Source organism: Dermochelys coriacea, chromosome 4 (genome assembly GCF_009764565.3).
Source record: "Dermochelys coriacea isolate rDerCor1 chromosome 4, rDerCor1.pri.v4, whole genome shotgun sequence".
Classification (NCBI taxonomy): Eukaryota; Metazoa; Chordata; order Testudines; family Dermochelyidae; genus Dermochelys; species Dermochelys coriacea.
Genome location: NC_050071.1, coordinates 101,199,681 through 101,223,192, shown reverse-complemented (window position 1 = coordinate 101,223,192; position 23,512 = coordinate 101,199,681). Strand labels below are relative to the sequence as shown.

At 42.1% G+C, this 23,512-nt stretch overlaps 1 protein-coding gene across 4 annotated transcripts in view; it reads left to right on the top strand.

Annotated features, from left to right (window-relative positions):
* The window catches only part of TBC1D1 (TBC1 domain family member 1), a 193,722-nt gene that overhangs the window by 112,242 nt on the left and 57,968 nt on the right, over positions 1-23,512 (top strand). Inside the window, exons 10-14 of one of the 4 annotated variants that reach the window (XM_038398839.2) lie at positions 342-428; positions 3,746-4,023; positions 5,754-5,912; positions 7,955-8,074; positions 9,301-9,440. In XM_038398839.2, the coding sequence (XP_038254767.1) occupies positions 342-428; positions 3,746-4,023; positions 5,754-5,912; positions 7,955-8,074; positions 9,301-9,440 (784 nt within the window). The remainder of the gene's footprint in view (positions 1-341; positions 429-3,745; positions 4,024-5,753; positions 5,913-7,954; positions 8,075-9,300; positions 9,441-23,512) is intronic. The other 3 variants (XM_038398833.2, XM_043513971.1, XM_043513970.1) reach the window with 3 other exon arrangements.

The following is a 23,512-nucleotide window of genomic DNA, read 5'->3' as shown; positions in this document are numbered from 1 at the left end:
GAGATGCTGTAATAATATTTGTAATTCAAGCACGTGATTATTCAAACCCTTTCCACATATATATTTTGTAGGATATGATGCTACCAACAGCAATCCTGGCTGAAAAAAAGAATAATGTGACCTGCATTAGTGTATTAATTGCTAGGGTCCTTAAAATATCTGTTGCCGTCCTGAAGGAAGCAGCTGTTTCTCATGGAGAGGCAGGTTATTCTTAAGCATTTCAGGAAATTGAATTTGATACTGGCAGAATCAGTGATTTAACAGTTCCAGAAAGGATGTTCTGTTGGAATGCAGTTTTTTGTGTTCTAATTCTGATTGCTTCATATACTTTATTTCTAAAGGGTAGTAAAACCAGAGGTTCACTAGAAAGTTCTGGAAGTGTGGATTTGGACAGCTCCTTATCCAGTACATTAAGCAGCACAAGTAAAGTAAGTAATCACCATAGTGAGTGAATAAATTGAGAATCTTCTGCTAACCTTTTTTGTAACATTCACAGTTACAATCATGTGATATGTTGGTGTAATCAGTCTATTTTAATGTCTTATATTTATTATTTTTTCATGAATTCATGAACAAAAAATCTGACTGATAGTGTGGGAAGAAAAACAAAACACCAGACATGAAAAATGTAGCTATATGAGTAATATGATACAAGTTGATTGTAAGAATGTGCTTTTTTTCTACCCAGGGGAACTCTGTTCTTGCATGCTGGCCCACAAGGCAGATCCTTATTCCCATGCAGAGCCCACAGAAGTCAATGGTGCTTTGCCCGTGATATCAACTTGCAACATCAGGGCCTAAATTCCATCTTCTGTTCACCCCATTGCTGCAAGCAACTTAAAGAAATGTGGGTAACCAACTCAGGTGTGCACTCCACATTAAAATGCATCTGAATCCCCTGAGCAATGATATGATCATAAACCACATCCTTGGACATGAGACTACCACCCCACACTGGAATCCATATGGGCTACCATTAAACAATAACAACCCATACTCAATGGGTTCCACATCCTGAAAGAAATCTTTTCCAAACCCTCTCTTCATGCCTTCAAACAATGCCCCCTCCAAACTTGCCAAGCTAATCGTCAGACACAAGCTCCCCACTGACCAGGACTCACCTACTCAAAGCAGCACCAGACCCTCCTATAACAGCAGATGCAAAACCTGTGGACATATCTCCACTGCTACAATGATCAATACTCCCCACAACACATGTTTTAAGATCATGAGTCCTACAAATTGCTATCACAACTTGTGGTGTACCTCATCCAGTGCATTAAATGCTCCATTAATCACTATATGGGTGAAACCAGATAATCACTCAGGGCAAGTCTACAAGAGCAATGGCAAGAACTTTTCTGCTTGCATAGTTAATCCACCTCCCCGAGAGGCAGTAGTATGTCGATGGGAGAAGCTCTCCCACCAACATAGTGCTGTCTATACTGGGAGGTTAGGTCGGTTGTGGGGGGGTATGAATGTTTAAAACACCTGACCAATATAGTTATACTGATACGGGTCTGTAGTGAAGACCAGACCTAAGCTCTTGAATAAACTCACACAGAAAAATCATAAAAGATAAAAACACCATAGGTGAACACTTTTCACAAAACAAACACTCCATATCTGATCTTTCAGTCCTTGTCCTTAAAGGAAACCTGCACAACACCTTTAAAACATAAGCTGGGAGCTTAAATTCATAACTTTGCTAGACACTAAAAATCATTATCTAAATAAAGACAGTGGATGAATGCATCCGATGAAGTGAGCTACAGCTCACGAAAGCTTATGCTCAAATAAATTTCTTAGTCTCTAAGGTGCCCCAAGTACTCCTTTTTTTTAGTGGATTTATGGTTTATTACAACAATCTGAAACCCTCTAACCCCTCCTTTTTTTGTCCTGTGACTGCAGGGGTGTTAATGTGCCACTTCACGTTGAATGGTCTCTCATAATGTGCTAATTACTTGTGCTAAACAATCCACTCCACCTTGTTTAGCTGTGACACTCAGAGGCTAGGTCTACACCGAACTTTAGTCAGTAAAACTTTTGTCGGTCAGCAGTGTGAAAAAAACACCCCTGTGACTGACAAAAGTTTTACTGACGAAAAGTGCCAGAGTGAACAGTGCTTTGCCCACCAACAGAGCTGCTGCCTCTCATTGGGGGTGGTTTTATTTTGTTGGCAGGAGACCTCTCTCCTGCAGACAAAGAGCAGCTACACCATGACCTTACAGTGGCACAACTGCTTCTGTAAGGCGTGCAGTGTAGACATAGCCTACATACCTTTCCCAGACCTGAAGAAGAGCTCTATGTACCTTGAAATCTTGTCTCTTTCACCAACTGAAGTTGGTCCAATAAAAGATATTACCTCACTCACCTTGTCTCTCTAATAAAGAAACAGCAATTCTGAGTTAATATGTTGAGAGGTCATAATGGAATTTCTTACCTTGGCACCTTCTCCAAGAGGTGGGAACCTATATCTCCATGTCACTTTCTCTTTTTCAGAAATTTTAGGCTGTCTTTAGGCATTTTGATTATAAATTATCTCTTTCCTGGTGCTAAGAAAAGATGGGGTTAGTGGGCCCAATTTGGGCAATTATTCATTTTCTGAGGTTGCAACAATGAACATAAATGATGCGTCAGCTTCAGGACTGCTGTGTCCAATGTGGTAATTAGTTAACCCCACTGAAAGTAAATGCAACTTTTTGGATTTCAGTGGGAGTTGTACATTCAAAAGGACTGTAGAATTAAACTGCTAAATGTAAAGAATTTATATATTGATGGTATGGTTTGAGATTCTAGTAAAATAAGTTAAATATGAAGCAGAAAGGAAGGATGGTCTTGTGGTATGGCCACTGACCAGTCAGGAGGCTTATGGTCAATTGTTGGTTCTGCTATACACTTCCTATGTGACCTTTAATAAGTCCTGACTTGAGTGGGCCACAGTTCCACTCTTAGTGTGCCTGTAACTCAGTTCTCCATTACAGGTTTGTTGTGAAAATAAATGAATTATTTGTGAGGAGCTCAGATACAATGGGTGTAGGGTCAATATGAGTACCTAGATAGACTCATACATATGCATTTGTAATCATGAATGATATTTTTAAAAGAAAAAGATCTAATAAAAAGTGCAGTTTTATGTTAAATGTTTAATGTAAATGGATTCTGTGTAGTCTGAAATGCTTCCTTTTACATTGCAGCTTTTGTGACAATAACATATCATATATTCATTTGTCCCTTTCTTGTCTCAGGTTTTCCTCTTCAAAGTGATGAGGATAACTACTATTCAGCCTTTTTTTCCTCTATAAAGCATAGATATAACAGAATGTGGCTGCCTTGCTGATTAGTAATGAAACATTAAAGGTTAGGTCATTGTGTGAGATACCATGGCCTAAATGTTCAAACTATAGTGTCTAAAGTTAGGTATCTAAATAAGAGTTGCCTGACTTGGAGAGTTGTTGAGCTTCCACCAGCATATTGGGAGATGCAGGTTCTCAGCACCTTTTGAAAAGCTCAGCCACTCTTATATGAGTGCCTAAATTTAGGCAGGAAAGCTTGTAAGTGTTTGCCTGTATTTATTTTCAGGAAATATTCAACTGGGATTAAAAGTAGTCTTCTTTAGAAATAAATGTCTTTGTAGCAGGAAGGAGATTTGTTTATGGTGTCAGGAAATAGACCTGGCATAGAGAACCTCAAATTATTATTTATAAATCATATTTTACATGGATGAATATTTTTATTTTGCTAGGAACCATCTTTGTGTGAAAAAGAAGGATCACTTCCTCCGGAGACTCCTGCCAAGACCAATGGATCTGTGGGAGATCTCTCCAATGACCCAGTTAGTCACCCCATCGAACAGCCTGATAAATTACCTCAGCAAGGATTTCGCCGGCGAGCAAACACATTGAGTCACTTGCCTATCGAATGCCAGGAATCTTTGGAACCAGTTGAAACATCACCATCTATTCCACAAAGGAAACTTATGAGGTATCATTCAGTGAGCACAGAGACTCCTCACAGGCAAAAGTAAGACTCATTTTAAAAGCAGGATATTGTTTGATAGATATTTGGGGCAAATTATGGGATGTTCATTGCATACCAGGTATGTTCATTTAGCAAAGAGAAACATAGTGCTTAGTGTTAGAGCAGTGTGTTGTCCGCTTAAAACATATTATGTTTAAGAGCGCCTTTTCCGCTCATTTGGTATTGTTCAAGGAGGGAGACGAAACATGAAACTTGCAATTCCACAGTAAGTGTCAGAAAGCCATTTTACTACACAAGCATGATATAAGTGGATGATGAGAAGTTAGTTTGCCTGTGCAAATCAATGTGAAATAGTTCTTGCTGGGTGTATCTGAGAGCAGTCTAAATAAATGCTGGCTTTGTGGTACCATTCTATTTCATATTTATGAAGAGGAATCCTTAAAAAAATGATAAAATTCTCTAATTGGTGTCAGAGGACAGACTCCTGCCCAGTTTTAACCAGCCAGTGCAATAAAAACAATTTTTGATTCAGCTGCAAAGTTTCACTAACAAAAATAAATTGTTAATAGTCTTCATGCTAATGCTCTTCAGATGTCCTTCTTTAAAGGCTTGCTTATCATCCATGAAATCTCACTAAGCTTTATGGGATTTCCCCTCCATCACCCCTCTCCCTCCTCCCTCTCTGGCTTTTTCCAGTTACTGTGGAAACATTTTTTTCTGCAGACTTCTGTTTCTCTGCCAAAACTGCTGGTATACACAAGCTAGACAGTAGTAAATCTGTCTCTGTGCTGGCTCACTTTTCCTTGTAGAAGGCCGGGTGATAAAGGTAAATGCTTGAGATAGATGATGACAGTGAAAAAAGAGAATTGTGTTATTTAAAAAGAAACATAACCTGAGTTCCCTTTTTGTCCCTTCTTTGAATCTTTTTGTTCCTTAAAGGCTAAATGGCTTTTGTGGTGCAATTTAGTACTTGTTGGTTTAACTTTACAAGTGCCTCCTTAAAACTTTCTACTTGCTTCTGCTTTCTCAGTTCATTCCTATTTTACTGTGGGACTATAGCTAAAAGTTGAATATATGTTTAATTTCCTTTGCCATTCCTGTTTTGGTCCCATCCTAGGACTTCAGTGGGAGCAACTCAGGGCACTTAATCCTCAAAGGACTGGGCCCTTAGTGATATGCTATGGCAAGCTAGTAAGAGCAATAAGTACATGATGTAGGGAAAATGGAGCTCTCAGAAAAATGTGTAGTAGGATAAAATTTTCAAAAGTGTCCAAGAGACTTAGGACCAAATCCCAATAACTTTAAATGAGATTTAGATTCCTAAATTACTTAGATTCCTTTGAAAAATCTTACCCCTGATTCACAGGTAGTTTCCAAAGTACATGTAGACACTATCCTGCAAGATGCTGAGCATTTTGGCCCTAATGCAGTGAAGCACTTGAACATGTGTATAAATTTATGCATGCAAGTTGTTTCATTGATTTCACTGAGATTACTCAGGTGTTTAAATTTAGGTATGTGCTTAAGTACCCTGCTGAATCAGGTCCTGTAAGCAAACATTTCTGTACTTCGCTGGATTAGGTTATAGTGCTTAGTGCCTTTCAGAGAGAGCTGTAAATCAGAAATTTGTGTAATGGTTATCTGGCAGTAGTAGGACATTTTAAAATGAGGCTAGATAAGCAATCTCATTTCATTTTTCTCTGTTTCTGAGATTTGTTCTCTTTCTCTTTCTTACCTCATCCCCCCCACATGGCTGGAATCTCACTATTCAGTTTGAGCACATCTGTTGGCGAGTCTGAAAGCTGTTCTGGTCAATCTTCAGCTCTCTCTCCTCTAGCTCGTCTTAATCCCTCAGCCTCTTCACCCACTTTTTTAAAATATCTAAAGCATAATTCAAGCAGAGAACAATGTGGGCATGTTGCCCAAAAGAGGTGAGATAGCAGATGTATATAGTTTGGAAAGTGTTTGTTTTATTGTACCATAAACACACAAAACTGCATTATCCTCACTAACTATGTGCACAGTGACTGAATAACAACAACAACAATAATAATAATTAATAATTATTAATAAAAAGCTGCCAGAGGGGATTTGTTTACATGAGGGGAAAATAAACTCCTCTCCTAACGTTTTGTACCATTGCATTTTATCATAGGGCACTTGATCTAATTTTTCATTTTGACTGAATGAAATTATTTCAGGTGCTCTCACACACAGCTGATATGTTGGGGTCAGTTGCTTTTGTGATGCATCAGAAAACAGCGCTGGTTAAACTCTGCCAGAGGCTTAGATGCCAAGGACTCTCGCACCCTCTCTTTTTCTCCAGAATTTTTCAGTTTCCCTCTCTGCCCTGTTCAAAGTAACACTGATACAAGACCATGCTCCTTTGTGATTGAAAAGGAAAGAGGGAAAAAGTGACTCGCTAAGAGGTGGAAATTTGACCAGGTGAAAAGGGTAATAAAAGTCTGACTTGTGGAGAGTCATTCAGCACCATCAAGTGATAGTTTGATATTCTTGCCCTTATAGCAAAAGCATTTGTGGAGAGGGAAGTTACAGACAGGGCTACTTACTCTGCCTTTCCACCTTATGGTGAGAAGACCAGCTGTTCCTTAAAACTAGAGTTGGGTGAAATTTTTTGGATGAATTATTTATTCACCAAAAATGCAATTTTAATCAACCTGAAACTGTTTGTGACTTTGATGTGAATTCACCAAATAGTTTCAGTCAAACAGTTTCAGTTTTTTCTTTTGGGCCTAGGCACCATTCACAAAACAGGAAGAGATGGGGAAGAGGTGTCGCCATAGCCTCCCTTAGAACTTTTATCACAGTGGCTAGCGCCTACACTTGGAATGTGGGAGACCAGGGTTCAATTCCCCACTTTGCCTGTCGTGAAAAAGAGTTTTGTTCTTGTGTCTCCAACATTGCAGAAGAGCATCCTAGCCATTGGGTTATGGAATATTCTGGTGTTGGGGATCTCAATCTCATGCTGAATCTGTTCCACTATGTATAAATAATTCGTCATTGGACTAGGGTCATGAACTTGGGTCTCCAACCTCCTCAGCGAGTATTCTAACCATCAGACTATAGAATAATTATTTCTAGCTCAATGACTATTCAAGTGTTTTATATAAAGTGGAACAGCTTCAACAAGAGAGACTTGCAAAGACCCATACAGAATAACCCACCCCAGTAGTGTATTTTGGTATGATTTCTTAGTTCTTAGCAATGTTGCCTTTTAGTTACCACACACCAGATGACTTTATCAGCTTCCATTCCAGACAGAAATTGTCATTAACTCAGCTGCTCTCGTTAAACCACTACCCATTAACGTTCCTCTGAGTGCTGTAGGAGCTTCATGTAGGTAGTTTAGGAGACAAAGGGTGGGAACAAGAGTTATATTTGCTGAAATGCTTCTAGTGAGATTTGATTGGTGCTTCTACCTATCACACAAGAGTAACAAACCCAAACAATCAGATGCTGAAAATTCTACTGTCATGTGAAAGTTACTCTGTTAGTGTGCAGGCACTTTTGCATAGTCAGCTTATTCAGTGGCTGCCCTCCCTCCCCGCTGCCCGCCCTCCCTCCCCATACCAGTTACAGAGTGTCAACTTTTTTCCACCCCTCCAAAAACGTGGGACACTCGAACATGTGCCTACCAATTTTAACAGTTGTTTGGCTATAGAATAGCCATGAATTCTCATTGGATTAAATAAATGTGGTTGAAACATGGGTGATGAATCCTTGAGCATAGCAGATAATTAATTTATTAAAGTGTATTAATACTGGAACAGTTAGGTGACTCAAATACGATTTCAGAGTAGAACTTGTTACACAATTTTAGTTTTTACTTTATTTTCCTTGGTATTCATGCCTGAAAGTATTTTTGTTTTGAAGCTTGCACTGTGTATTTTTTTTATTTTGCATATTTACACTTGCTCATTCTAAACTGCACTTTTCCCAACTGCACTCTCAGCACTTCCTACCGTACTGCACTACGGAAAAAGCTTCATTCTTCCTCCTCTGTGCCAAATTTCTTAAAATTTCTGGCTCCTGTAGATGAAAATAACACCTCTGACTTTAGGAGAGCAAAAAGGTAGGGTTCTGTCTTTAAGCCTCGAGGTAAAACTGTATCATTCAAAGGATTCTTTATTTTAATTTTGAGAGCACTTTATGCATTTGTAGAAATTAATAATGTATCATTCACTTGCATGTGATAGATGAAGTAAGCTAAATGAGGATGCTATCAAAGGTCGGGAGGTTACCATGTTTTCTACAATGACTGTGGATCTGCTGTCCATTTCTGAACCCAGATGTTGTGATAATACAACTTTAATTCCCACTATCTGACTGCTCCTGCCCAAAGGGGCATATCCATATTACCAGTTCACCATTAAGAAAATACAGCATACATCCCACACTACAGCAATGTTCTCAGGATGGAATGAGCCTACTGAGATGGTTCCTGGCCTAGAAAATCAGTTACTACCAGTGCTCTTTGAAGCTTATTTGTCCCCTTCAGCATTCAACACAAATTCCCACAAGACACCCAATCCGTGGTAGCTGAAAAGAAAAATAAAGAATGGGCTGAGTTCCTAAAATAGGTAACAGTGGGATTTTTAAATGGACAGATATCATTGTTGTTCATTATTTAATTCTGAATTTTAACAAAACGCTCTATGTGAAGCCTATCAATTAGACCAAAGGAATAGAAGCCAGGATTCCTAGGGACTATTCTTAGCTCTGTGACTGATTTTTATAGTGTGACTTTGAGAAAGTCACTTAACTTCCAAGTTCCTCAGTTTATATATATATGAAAAAGGAGAACAATATGCACCTAATTCACAGGGAGTTGAGAGTTTTAACTGATGTTTATAGAGCTCCTTGAGATATACTAATTAAAGGCATTAGAGAAATGAAAAATGCTGTTAACAAATAATGTAAAGGTTTGTTAGTGTGTATACGCACTGTTTTCACCGTTCTGTATGTACACCTGCTACACATTGTGTGTATTTAGGTATTATCACAAAATAAATTGTAAAATGTTGACAATAAGTTCATTAAATCTTGGAAGGCAAACTCATCACAAAGCCAGATGCCCAATCACTAACTTGAGTGATACATATGACCTTGTGCAGGCCTGCAGCAATGGGGTGAATTTCACCCATTTAACACATGGAGGCTGACCCAGCATGTATGGGGGACACATCCTTCCTTCCCTGATAACTTTGGTTTTTATGTCCGTGAAACCTAACACTTCAGTGTCATTAGACGACTTTTGTGTCTGTCATAACTTATTCATAAGCCATTCTGTAATTTTAGTGACTATGAGTCTAAACAAAGCCAGCTGGATGTTGGCAATGACAGCCCTGTAAGGACTCGCCGGCATTCATGGAGACAACAGATATTCCTTCGAGTGGCAACTCCACAGAAAGGATGTGATTCTCCCAGCCGATATGATGGTAAGATCCATATCTGACTGCACGCAAACAGCCCCAAGTGACCGCTGAAGTACTAATATCCTGTACCTATGTTTGCTAAGTAGGGTGGTGACAATTTAAATAGCTTGAGGAGAACTACCTGTATTTAATTTTTGGTTGCAATTAAATCAGCTGCCAGGTGGCTCATTTCTATTGTCAGTTTCCAACCCGCTTTTGTGTCATAGCATGGCTTACCCAGCTATGGAGCTTTTATTTTTCAACTCTAGGTTATAGCTACAATAATATCTGTGACTGCATTATACTGGCTAGCTAAAGAAAAATGGGGACAGAGGATGTGTCATACCTTGTTATACCTATTTCCTTTAATTAATTCTGTGAAAATAATTGTTTTCTCAGTGATGCCTTTTAGTACAGAATGTGGATCACTATGTATCATCAGAAGAAACTACAGTATCACTATGTATTGGCATATTGATCATAGAACTGAGCTCTCAAAAGCAAAATTCACATCTACCTGGTGCAAAGGGTTGTAACATTTCTGATCACAGTGGAGTTGCATCTGCTTAAAACTGGACTGAATTTAGCTCCAACTGTGCTAAATCGGTTGCATCCGATGAAGTGAGCTATAGCTCACGAAAGCTTATGCTCAAATAAATTTGTTAGTCTCTAAGGTGCCACAAGTACTCCTTTTCTTTCAGTCCATAACATTTGCCTTCTTTTAACCTTCATCTTAAATAGTGATTTCTTATCTCTCTCCTCTTAATTTCTTCCTTTAATTCCTTTAAGGAATCTCAATCGATTTTAATGGACTTTTTAAAAAAATAGAATATGGTTGTGGGAAGGGCTGAAAATAAAAAACTCTCCCAGAGAGTAGCTAGTGAATTTTTGCCTACCTCTTATTAGGTGTGGTGTTCATTACTGTGAATTTCTTAAACCATTTTTAGAAATGTTATAAGGAGTTTCCATAAGGCACATCAAGAACATTGAAAAAGGAGTCTTGTCCCACAAGGCTTATATTATTTTGGAACTAAAAGTTGAACAATCAAAAATGAAACTGAAGACCATTGTCCATAGAGTCGGGATTTCTGACTTCCAAATGTTAATGCAACATGCAAGAGCAAGAGGAGCCTACAAATAGCATAAAGGGGTTTATATACCTCCTTTGTAATTTTACAGATTTGCTGTATGTGTTTTCTCTAAAGCATCACCCCAAAGCTCACTACTTTCAGTTCCAAGTGCTAAGCACAATTCTTCAACCTGGCCTTCTGTAATAAAAATCTAGCACTTCATAACAAACAAAGACAAATCCTTACACCTTTTTCCCTGCTGGAAAGAGCAGAGGAATGGGAAAGTCACCATACATGACAGATACCAGTCACACCACTTAATTCATCTCTCACAAGTGCTCAGATACCATGGTGAGGGCACAGTATAAGATCCTGACTAGAATAGAGATATAGAGTGCTGCTTAACTTGAGCTATGCAGTGAATCTGCCAAGTTTTGCAAGTTTGACATCCTTGACAGAAATAGTTTTACACATGATTTCAAAGCTCTCCTTTAAAAAAAAGAAATACCACCTAGATTGCCTATTCTAGCTCTTCCTCTGGAACTTGGCAGTGCACTGCAGCTGCAAGATCCTGTTTTAACAATCTATAGCTGGATAAACAGAGTAGCTGCAGAAATAAGGAAGCTAAGATGTGAGCAGTAGGTATTAATTGGGGAACTATTTACATGGTTTGGTCACTTTTCCCCCTTTTCTGTGTAATATATGTGAATTTCTTTCTCTTCCCATATGTATATATCTATTTATGAATAGGAACCAGTGTTAAACTCATTCATTTTAGCTTACTATTCACTTTTTCTACTTTGAATTTCATACTAATGTAAGATATTTACCTCTTGTGCATCTTCTCACTCCCAAGTGTTTATCATGATGGACAATTTAGACTAGCTTAGTATATGCACTACTGCTCTACTTTATCTTGACTTCTTTTAAAAGAACTTTTTAACTTCAGCAGCAGACAAATTGGTTGACACTATAGTAAAGAACAGAATTATAAGACACAAAGTTAAACATGATATGTTGGGAAAGAGTCGACATGGCTTTGGTAAAGGGAAAAATGCCTCACCAATTTGAATTCTCTGAGGATGTCAACAAGCATATGGACAAGGGTGATTCAGTTGATACAGGGTACTTGGATTTTCAGAAAACCTTTGACAAGGGCAAACATCAAAGGCTCTTACGTAAAGTAAGCAGTACTCCTGGGGAAATTCTGCACCACTATGCAATGCAGAATTTTGCAGAAATTAATGTGTTTTTGCACATAATTTCCTTTCCCCGCACAGAAATGGGCTGCAGTGCTGCTGGTCGCCCCAGGGATCAGCTGGATTCTGGGAAGGAGGGGGCTAGTGTCTGGGCTCAGGGGACCACGGCTGGGTTCTGGGAAGGATGGGGGCTGGTGTTTGGGCTCGGAAGTGGCCCATGGCTAGGCTTGAGGGGAGGGGAGGGGATTTGGGTGTATTGGCTGTGGGGGGCCCTGTGGGTGGACTCGGAGGGAGGGGTTGTGGGTGGCTGGCCCCCCGGCTGGGCTCTGGGGTAGAGGAAGGTGCAGAGAAACAGGAACTGGGTTGGTCATAGGTGTTTCTTTAACACTCCTGGGGGAATTCTTGTGTGTGTCTGTGTTGTTAGACACACACATGCTGACAGGTATTTTGAAATAAATTACCAAAATGAAACTTGCATGATTATGTAGTATCATTTTGACAAATAAAATTTGCAGAATTTTGCAGAATTTTACAATATTGTGTGCAAAAATTTTAATTTTTTGGTGCAGAATTTTTAATTTTTGGTGCAGAATTTTTAATTTTTGGTGCAGAATTCCCCAGGAGTAAAGCAGTCATCGGATAAGAGGGAAGATCCCCTCATGGATCAGTAATTGGGTAAAAGATAGGGAATAAAGGTTAGGAATAAATGGACAATTTTAACAGTGGAGAGAGGTAAATAGTGGTGTACCCAAAGGATCTGTACTGGGTCCAATGCTGTTCAACATATTCGTAAATCATCTGGAAAAAGGGGTAAACAGCAGGGTGGCAAAGTTTGCAGACAATAACAAATTACTCAAAATAGTCAAGTCAAACACTGACTGCGAAGAGTTACAAAGGGATCTCACAAAACTGGATGACAGAGCAATGAAATGACAGATGAAATTCAGTGTTGATAAATGCAGAGTAATGCACATTGGAAAACATAATCCCAACTCTACATACAAAATGAGGGGTCTAAATTAACTGTTACCACTCAAGAAAGAGATCTTGGAGTCCTTGTGGATAGTTCTCTGAACACATCTGCTCGCTGTGCAGCTGCAGTCAAAAAACTTAACAGAATGTTAGGAACCATTGGGAAAGGGATAGCTAATAAGACAGAAAATATCATAATGCCACTATGTAAATGTGTAGCACGCCCCCATCTTGAATGCTATGTGCAGTTCTGGTCACCCCATCTCTAAAAAAAAAAATAATAGAATTGGAAAAAGTACAGGGAAGGGCAATAAAAATGATGAGGGGCATGGAACTGCTTTCAAATGAGGAGAGATTAAAAAAGACTGGGACTCTTCCGTTTGGAAAAGAGACTACTAAGGGGGGATCTGATCAAGGTCTATAAAATCATGATGGGTGTGGAAAAAGTGAACAGGGAAGTGTTATTTACCCCTTCATATAACAAAAGAACCAGGGATCACCCAATGAAATGAATAGGCAGCTGATTTAAAACAAAGAAACGGAAGTATTTCTTCACACAGCACACAATGCACTGTGGAACTTGTTGCCAGGGGATGTTGTGAAGGCCAAAAGTATAACTGAGTTCAAAGAAGAATTAGATAAGTTCATTTGAGGATAGGTCCATCAATGGCTATAGCCAAGATGGTCAGGGATGCAACCATATGCTCTGGGAGTCCTTAAACCTCTGACTGTCAGATGCTGGGATTGGATGACAGAGGAAGGATCACTTGATAATTGCACTCTTCTTTCATTCCCTCTGAAGATTTATCAGTGGGCACTGTCAGAAGACAGGGTACTGGGCTAGATGGACCATTGGTCTCACCGAGTCTGGCCCTTCTTATGTTCCCCTGAATCCAGCTGAATCCAAGGCAGCTGAGCAAGTGTACTGCCTTCATATGGTGCCCCTGTCAGTAGCTAAAGTAGATGACACACAAAATTGGAGCTCAAGTTCTCATTGTAAAATGTGAAAGACAAATCTGGCCACTCACAACTAAGCAACATGGTTTGAATCATAAACTGTAGAAGACATTTAATTGGATTTGGTCAGATAATGAATAGATTTGTGAAAATCATCATAGGTTTATGAACATTCTACTAAAGAGCAAAATGTATCAAGCAGATGATTTGTTACAGTTTATTTATTCAGCTCTATCTAGCACATATGTATATTTATGTAGCTATAAATAGACACCCTAACACAGTGGTTCACAAACTGGGGTTCTTGAACCCCTGGGGGTTTGCAAAATGTTACAGGGGATTCCGGGGAAAAAATTCCCTAATGGCGGCCAGAGCTGTCCCTAGGGACCCCGGGCAGCATGGGGCCAGCAGCCTGGAGCCCCTGGACTTCCAAAAGCTAAGCAGATCAAAGCAAGCATATCTATCACACTGAGCAGCTTTAAACTTTAAGACTCCTTATAAGAAATGGAAAGGGAGATGGATATTTTTTGCTGTTTTTAAAATTAAATAGGCAGCTAGTATCGTTTTTAAAAATTATTATGAAGAACAAGTTTAAGCTTTGTTGTAACCTGCGTTGTTTGCCTGGACTGCTCAAAACCTGAATGCTTGTGTAGGAGGAACTCTTTGAGTTGGCTTCTTAAATACCTTCATACTATTTCACATCTGATACTCCTTGATGAAACATAGGAGCCTTGTCTTATAACGGGCTTATAATGGGCAAAGTGGTACAAGCTATGAAAGTGAGATCTTGGAAGAGTGTTGCCATTTTCATAATGTAATAAAAATACTGTAATGATAAATAATTAGTAATAAATAGTATGTAATAAGCATGATTATAATAAGCAAAAACAAATTTTATATTTCCAAGATCACTGCTTTTATAATGTATACTCAAGTAAAAGAGAAAAGCCCTGGAAACATTCATTTTTAGGAGGGGTTTCGTGAGACTGACATTTTAGTGAAAGGGGTTCACAGGTTGTTAAAGTTTGGGAACCACTGCCCTAACATAAGGAAGTACTTCTTCATACAATGCACAGTCTACCTGTGGAATTCATTGCCTTGGGATATTGTGAAGGCCAAAAGTATAACTGGGTTAAAAAAAAGAATTAGATAAGTTCATTTGAGGATAGGTCCATAAATGGCTATTAGCCAAGATGGTCAGGGATGCAACCCCATGGTCTGGGTGTCCCTAAACCTCTGACTGCCAGAAGCTGGGACTGGATGATCACTCGAAAATTGCCCTGTTCTTTTCTTTCCTCTGAAGCGTCTGGTACCAGCCACTCTTGGAAGACAGGATACTGGGCTAGATGGACCATTGGTCCAACCCTCTATTGCCATTCTTACATTCTTATAATATTTTGCACAATTCCTCCCTGGATAGTTTTCATGCAATAATAGGGTAATAAATTTTCATGCTTCATGCTGTAAATTGATTGCAGCAGTTCTGTGACAATGCACTGCATACGGGATGTGGCCAATGGAAAGGTAGTGTAGCCAGAATGCTTCTGCACTCTAGGAATAGCTAGCTGCCTGAACGGCCTCAGAATCTGGGGTAGTGGAAGACAAGCTTGCTCAGATCTGAGAATCAGGTCAGTAGAATTTCAAAAGGATGAAACCAACCATCTTCTATAGAAATTACTCTTAAATCTATAGTGTGTAAAAGGTGATTGTCCTTCCTATAGAAGTTTTAAATCAGTCTGAAGAACTGAATAGAGCACTTTATACTTGCTGTGTACCAGCTATATGTTGTTTTTAAAAAATATTATGGAAAAGTGTGAGTTCTCTATTAAACTTCATAGGATAACTTGGGTGTGGGTGTAAATGTCACAAACCGTGGACCCTTTCAAGCTTTACATCTCTAGATCAAAAAATAAAAATAGGCAGATCTAGATAGGAGTGACACTTATTTGAGTAGTCTTGTACAAGCAAATGACCCAGTGAAAGACTTGTTAAAATGTTCTGTTGGCTGCTGCTAGATATACTGCCTTGTTAAGTACCTAATAAAACTATAGTAAATAATAATTAACATAAAGTAGGAAGAACTTATATCTACATCCAGACTTTGGGTGTGATCTTCTAAGATGCTGAGTAGAGTGAGATAAAGTTTTTTTTGACAAATAGAATTTTTTGGTTGAAAAATGCATTTGCCTGTGCTCTGAAAATGGATACAGCCACTAATTAAGAAAATGAAAATATATTAGATACTTTCCTACCATATAGCTTGTCTCAAGTAACAAATCAAAGGCATGTTACTGGGAAGTTTCTGTACAATGAGCATTGGTTTTGTTGGGAGACACAACTAGGCTATGAAAACTACGAAGAATAGTTCTTCGAGTGATTGCTCATGTGTATTCCACAGTAGGTATGTGTGCTCGCCGCGTGCACCGGTGCTGGAAACTTTTCCCCTAGCAGTACCCGTAGGGGGAGCACCGCTGCACCCCCTGGAGTGGCGCCTCCATGGCGCGGTGTAGGGGGAGCACTGCTGCACCCCCTGGAGTGGCACCTCCATGGCGTGGTATAAGGGGAGCTGCACGCTCCCTCCACCCTCAGTTTCTTCTTGCTGCCAGTGAAGGTGAGTCGGAACTACTCTGCTCCAGCTTAGCTGTAGCTCATCCCCAGAACTTTTCCGTTCGCTTAGTGCTAGTACCCGTTAGTTAGTTAGTTCTTTCAGTCAGTTCAGTTAGCTAGAGTACCCGGGCCGGGGCATGCCCCGGGCTTCAAGTCGTGCGACACTTTCAGGCGTTCTATGACAAGAAGTGACCCTCACACGGATTGCCTATGCTGTTTGGGTGAGACTCACATCAGCAACCGCTGTAAGATTTGTAGATCTTTTAAACCCCGAACAAAAAGGGAAAGAGATATTAGACTCCAGGCCATTCTCATGGAGTCAGCACTGACCCCGGCTCTGGCGCACTGCGCCGATTCGGCTCCCGGCACCGCAACTTCGGTATGTGGTGACCCTTCGGTGCCTTCCACTAGCCAGCACCGCTCCCCATCTACGGCACACAAGAAGCCGAGGAAAGGCCCGTCATCACAAGAAAGTAAGGGCAGAGGCTAGACCCATGTCGGGCAGCCCTCGTTCCCCTCCGGCCCCTAGGCCTCCGACTCACATTGAGCGGAGTAGCCTGGCCATGTTGGGTCAGGCCTCTCCGGATGTCGAGAGGCCTTGCAAGTGGCTTGAGATGTCATGACCATGCCGGTACCGGGGGTGCCGCAGGTGTCGGGCCCACGATCCAGAGGCAAACCGCCGCTGGGCTCCCCGCAATCGCCCCCAGCTCAGCGCAGGTCTTGGTCAGGAGACTGCTCCCAACCCCATTCGCCGACCAGCGATCGTTTGGGCGATCGCCGTCGACCGCCCGCTAGACTGTCTGGTTGGGTGCTGTCCAAACGGAGCTCCTGGCACCGCTCCACACTACGGAGCAATTACCAACATGACTGAGAAAGGAGTTGCAGACGGTCACCAAGTCGTCGGGGCTACCACAGTCGCTCACGGCACAGGCACCATTGCCGCTCCCAGTCAGACTCCTGCTCTCACTCCCCGCCAAGACACCGCCCCGCAGCTCGAGGCATAGATCGACGGCACCGTGCCGTCGAAGGTCCGCGCATCGGAGCAGATTGTGGAGCAGCAGCTATGAGTGGTACCACTCCTCTGCGTCGGGGTTGCGGTTACATGGACAGCCCACCTAGAGACTTGTACCACTTTGCCAGGTAGGCTCAGAGTGTGGACGGCCACCAACTTTCCAGAGCAGGTTCGAGACCCTGAAAGGGCTAATCGCCTCAGTCTCGAAATTCCCTGTGACAATGGCCAGGGCATGCCTACAGCTCCTGGGTCACATGTCGGCCCTGTGATTGCCTCCCTTCGGTGATGGTCCTCCCCGAGCAACATGACTCGGCCCCGTCACTGGAGCTAGTGTTCGATGTGTCAGACCTGGGTTGGGGGGCCCATATGGGGACAGTTCAGACCCAAGGGCTGTAGTCGACCATGGAGTTATCCCTCCACATAAACGTCAGGGAGCTCAGGGCTGTACGCCTGGCGTGCGTGGCTTTCTGTTCACACTTACAAGGCAAAATAATCAGGGTCCTCACGGACAACACAGCCTTGATGTGTTACATCAACAGGCAAGGGGGGACCTGGTCCTCGGCCCTCTGCCAAGAAGCCCTCAGGCTGTGGGACTTCTGTATAGCCCATGACATCTCCCTGAGGGCCTTCCACCTGCTGGGAGCCCACAACATGCGGGCCGATCGTTTGAGCAGGGATTTCTTCTCTCAGCACAAGTGGTCTCTCCACTCAGAGGTGGCTCACCAGACCTTCCGAGCGTGGGGAATTCCCCAGATGGACCTGTTCATGATGAAGCAGAACAGGCGTTGCCCCCGGTTCTGCTCCGGGGGGGGTTGGGACGGGGTGCTATCTCAGATGCCTTCCTCCTGCTGTGGTCAGGCCAGCTTCTCTGTGCCTTCCCCCCATTCCTCCTCATCAGCAAGGTCCTAGAGAAAGTAAAGTGAGACAAGGCATGGGTCATTTTAATCGCCCCGGCTTGGCCCCAGCAGCATTGGTACGGGACCCTCATGAGCTTAGTGGTGGCCCTGCCGCGGCCATTGCCTCTCCACCTGGACTTGGTCTCAGAGAACCAAGGCCGTCTCCTCCACTCCAACTTACAGGCTCTCCACCTCATGGCGTGGCTGCTCAATGGCTAGGCGGGGAGGAGCAGGCGTGTTCGGAAGGGGTCCGAGTCCTCCTGGAAAGTCAGCGGCCATCCACACGCCGAGCCTACTTGGCAAAGTGGTCCAGGTTCTCCAGATGGGCTGTCGAGCGGGGTGTTTCCCTGACGGCTGCCGCGATTCATCTTATCCTGGATTACCTCCTCCACCTTAGGACCCAGGGCCTGGCCCCCTCCTTGGTCAGGGTGCACCTGGCGGCCACATCAACCTTCCATCCGCCGGTGCAAGGTTGTATGGTGTTCTCCCATACTTTGACTGGACAGTTCCTTAAGGGATTGGACCGTCTTTTCCCATATCCTAAGTCCCCTGTCCCACAGTGGGATCTAAACTTGGTGGTGTTCTGTATTATGGGACCCCCCTTCACACCTCTGGCCATGTGCTCCTGGTCTCATCTTTCATGGAAGGTGACCTTCCTGGTTGCCATCATGTTGGCCAGGCGGGTATCGGAGCTCAGGGCTCAGACCTCTGGACCCCCGTACACAGTTTTTCACAAGGATACGGTTCAGCTCCGCCCACACCCCACGTTCCTCCCTAAGGTGGTCTCCGCCTTTCACATGGGGCAGGACATTTTCCTGCCTGTCCTCTGCCCCAAGCCTCACACGTCCAATGAGGAATGCCTCCTCCACATGCTCAGTTTGCGTAGGGCACTGACTTTCTACCTGAAACGGACTAAGCCATTCAGGAAGTCTTTGCAACTGTTTATTGCTTCGGCTTAGTGCATGAAGGGGCGGTTGATCTCCACTCAGCGCCTCTCTCGCTGGATCGCCTCATGCATCCGCACCTGTTACGATCTGGCAGGAGATCCCCTGCCACCAATCGTGAAGGCACACTCGACGTGGGCACAGGCCTCTTCAGCTGCCTTCTTGGCCCACGTCCCAATTCAGGACATCTGTAGGGCCCTGCCTGGTCCTCTGTTCACACATTCACCTCGCACTATGTGATTGTCTCCCAAACCAGGGACAACGCTGGGTTCAGTAGGGCTGTCCTCCGTCCCAGGAATCTGAATTCCTACCCACCTCCAACAGATATAGTTTGGAATCACCTACTGTGGAATACACATGAACAATCACTCGAAGAAAAGACAGTCACCTTTTTCCGTAACTGGTGTTTTTCGAGATGTGTTGCTCATATCTATTCCACATCCCGCCCTCCTTCCCCTCTGTGGGAGTTGTCCAGCAAGAAGGAACCAAGGGTTGGGGGAGTACTGCTAGGGGAAAAACTTCTGGCACTGGTGCACATGGCAAGCACGCACACCTGCGGTCTGGAGATTTTTCCATGTTGCAGAATTGGCTTATGGTTCTGTGGGTTTTATCACCATCAACCCAGCGTCCAGGAGGTCTGGTTTTGGGATTTAAATTACAATTGTTGAAATGTTGGCAGGTTCCAGTGCAGTTGGTGGGTTACAAAGTGTCAGATTTGAGGTCCCTATAACCCAGTGGGCCAGCATGGCGAGGCATGGTGAGAGGGTTTGCCTCTGACTGTCATACAAATTGTGACCCCCCCCCCATCACTCTCGTGTTGAGGAAGGGAACGTGATGGGGTTTTAGCTTCCATTCAGGATCCTAGGGCAGGTGTGAGAGTGTAGATGGGACAGGGCCTTCACACTCACCCTCAGGTTGGGCTATTGGTGCCCATTGAGAATTGCACTGAACCAATCCAGTTCAGCTTGGCTACCCCAATTACTTAAAGGTTTTCCAGTAAAGTTGCAGCTTCTGCATTGAAATATGCTATGGGGTCTGTGTCCCACTGTTTGTTTGTTTCTGTCATAGAATCATAGAAACATAGACTATCAGGGTTGGAAGGGACCTCAGGAGGTCATCTAGTCCAACCCCCTGCTCAAAGCAGGACCAATCCCCAACTAAATCATCTCATCCAGGGCTTTGTCAAGCCTGACCTTAAAAACTTCTCAGGAAGGAGATTCCACCACCTCCCCTTTTCCAGTCGTCTGGAACTTCCCCCAATTGCCATGAGTTTTCAAAGATAATGGCCAATGGCTCTGCAATCACATCCGCCAACTCCTTTAGCACTCTCGGATGCAGCACATCCGGCCCCATGGACTTGTGCTCGTCCAGCTTTTCTAAATAGTCTCGAACCACTTCTTTTTCCACAGAGGGCTGGTCACCTCCTCCCCATGCTATGCTGCCCAGTGCAGTTGTCTGGGAGCTGACCTTGTTCGTGAAGACAGAGGCAAAAAAAGCATTGAGTACATTAGCTTTTTCCACATCCTCTGTCACTAGGTTGCCTTCCTTATTCAGTAAGGGGCCCACACTTGCCTTGACTTTCTTCTTGTTGCTAACATACCTGAAGAAACCCTTTTTGTTACTTTTAACATCTCTTGCTAGCTGCAACTCCAGATGTGATTTAGCCTTCCTGATTTCACTCCTGCATGCCTGAGCAATATTTTTATACTCTTCCCTGGTCATTTGTCCAGTCTTCCACTTCTTGTAAGCTTTTTTGTATTTAAGATCAGCAAGGATTTCACTGTTAAGCCAAACTGGTCGTCTGCTATATTTGCTATTCTTTCTACACATCGGGATGGTTTGTCCCTGTAACCTCAATAAGGATTCTTTAAAATACAGCCAACTCTCCTGGACTCCTTTCCCCCTCATGTTATTCTCCCAGGGGATCCTGCCTATCAGTTCCCTGAGGGAGTCAAAGTCTGCTTTTCTGAAGTCCAGGGTCCGTATTCTGCTGCTCTCCTTTGTGGACATTAATGTCTTTTGCTATTGTTCACAATCACAAGAACAATCCTGGTGAGTTAGTCTTGTGAAAAATGTGTCCATGAAGCCCTCTTTAATTTCCTTTCTTTTTCTGGTCATCCCGTCTGAGCAGGAACATTGCCATGTGACTATTCCCCAGTCATACATCAAAAGCAGTCTAAGACATAGTTTGTGGACACAGTGTTGTAAAGTGTTAGAACAGTTTCAAAAAACAAATTAATACAAAAATACTTGTTTATGGATAAGAGAGCAAAAAATGTTGAATAAATTTACTGTGACTAGTTGTAGCCTTATGAACACTAGATGGTGGTATTTCTCATGCTAGAACAGTTGAGAATTAATATTAAATTTGTATGCTACTGTTTTGTTTTCTCTGTCTTTCTGGTGTTGTGTTCCTAGTGGAAAATGTAGCTTTTGATCTTAGTCCTTTTGTGCATTATGACTTGCTACAGTATTTCTTCTGAGAGCAGAATAATCTGGTTCTTCATTAAATTCTAATCTTTTGTTTGTTTCTAGGGAATGACTAAATCCTCAAAAGAAACATCACAAACAATCCTTTGCAAATATCCAAAAACTTTTAGAATTCCTGGATTTGTAAGTTATGCTTATCTGAGCCCCAGCTTGCAGTCAGATTCACACAGACTGTCTTTGCACCTGTATGGAGCCTCATTGATCATGCTCAGAAACTGTATGTGCAAGGGTCTGCTCCTCTGGATCTGATTTCAGGTGTGGGGGCCTTACTTTGCTAGTTAGCCCTCTTTCTTAAATGGCTGAAAAGATTAAATTCTGGTGCAGCGGTATATTTTCATAGTTTTATTTCCAGTTTCAATTCTTGATTTAGTACATAATTTTTCAGAATTTATCATAATGGCTACATATTCACAAAATACATCAAAAATTCTTAGTAGAGATTAACATAAAAATAAAATATCAGGTTTAAATAGACGTGTATATAATCTCCTGGAATAAATGGTGGGGAAACAATCCATTTTTTGTACTGAAAGTATCTTGCTGGCAGCTGAGAGGGGTGTTTTGGGCCTGGTCTACACTAGGCAGGGGGATCGATCTAAGATATGCAACTTCAGCTACGAGAACAGCGTAGCTGAAGTCGACACATCTTAGATTGACTTAGAATCACTTACTTTGCGTCCTCGTGGCACAGGATCGACGGCCACCGCTCCCCCGTCAACTCCGCTTCCGCCTCTTGCCATGGTGGAGTTCCGGAGTCGATGGCAGAGTGATCAGGGATCGATTTATCACGTCTACACTAGACGTGACAAATCGATCCCCGATAGATCAATCACTACCCGCCGATCTGGCGGGTGGTGTAGACGTGACCTTTGTAATAAGAGGGCTAATAAGATTTTTAATACAGCTCTGTCAATTTCAGATTTGAGAATGAGTGATGATCTCTTTTGGGATGGGCATTATAGTGAGGTATAATATAAGAATAAAAGAGTAATTTCGGAGAATGAGAAATTCAGTATTGCTTAACAGTACTCAGAATTTCAGAGAAGGCTTTCAGATGGAACCAAGAGACTACTTTTCCAAAGTAATTCTACAGCACTTGGAAATCTGACTCCTCACGTGTAAGAATTACTTCAATTTTTTTCAAAAAATACAAAAAAAGCATATCAGAAATGAAATCTTATCATCGGGTTTCCAACTCTGGCAAACTGTAATGGTGCATAAGATAGACTATATTATAGCATTAATATTACAGCATATTGGTGAATAGCAGGTCCTAAAAATTACTTCAGCTCTATAGGGGTTAGAAAAGTCTTGGGGGAATCCTGTTCTTCAGGCTTGCCAGTTTATTTGGTAAGTGGATAAACAAAGCCTATTTCAATTTTTTCATTGATGCAAAAAACCAAAACATTAGCAACTATTTGTAAAAATACTCATAAATGCATTTAGCAACAGTGCATAATGGCAAATATTGTAAGGATTGTATTTTATTTCTCTATTTTTTGCACATAACTCAAAAAATGTATACAATTTGAGTCAGCGAATTATTTAGTTGAAAATTTTTTCCACCACTGTTTTAACAACCCTTGTTGTCCTGCAGAGAGAACTATTATAATTTGTTTCTTGGGTTACAATATTTAGAAATCCTAGTATAAATATGTAGTATGAGGTTTTACTGTTACCTAACTATAAGAAGTCTTATCTTCTTATGTTTTGTAGCTTTATTTACCACAAAACCTTCCTCAAAGAAAATTTCTTCTCTACCTTAGTCTTACTCAAAATCTGTTTTGGGGTATATCTATGCTTAAAATGCTACAACAGCACATCTGCGCAACTGCAGCACTTCAGTGTAGATGCTAACTACACTGACAGGAGGGATTATCCTATCGGCATAGGTAGTCCACCTCCCCAAGTGACGGCAGCTAGGTCAATGGAAGAATTCTTCCATCCAC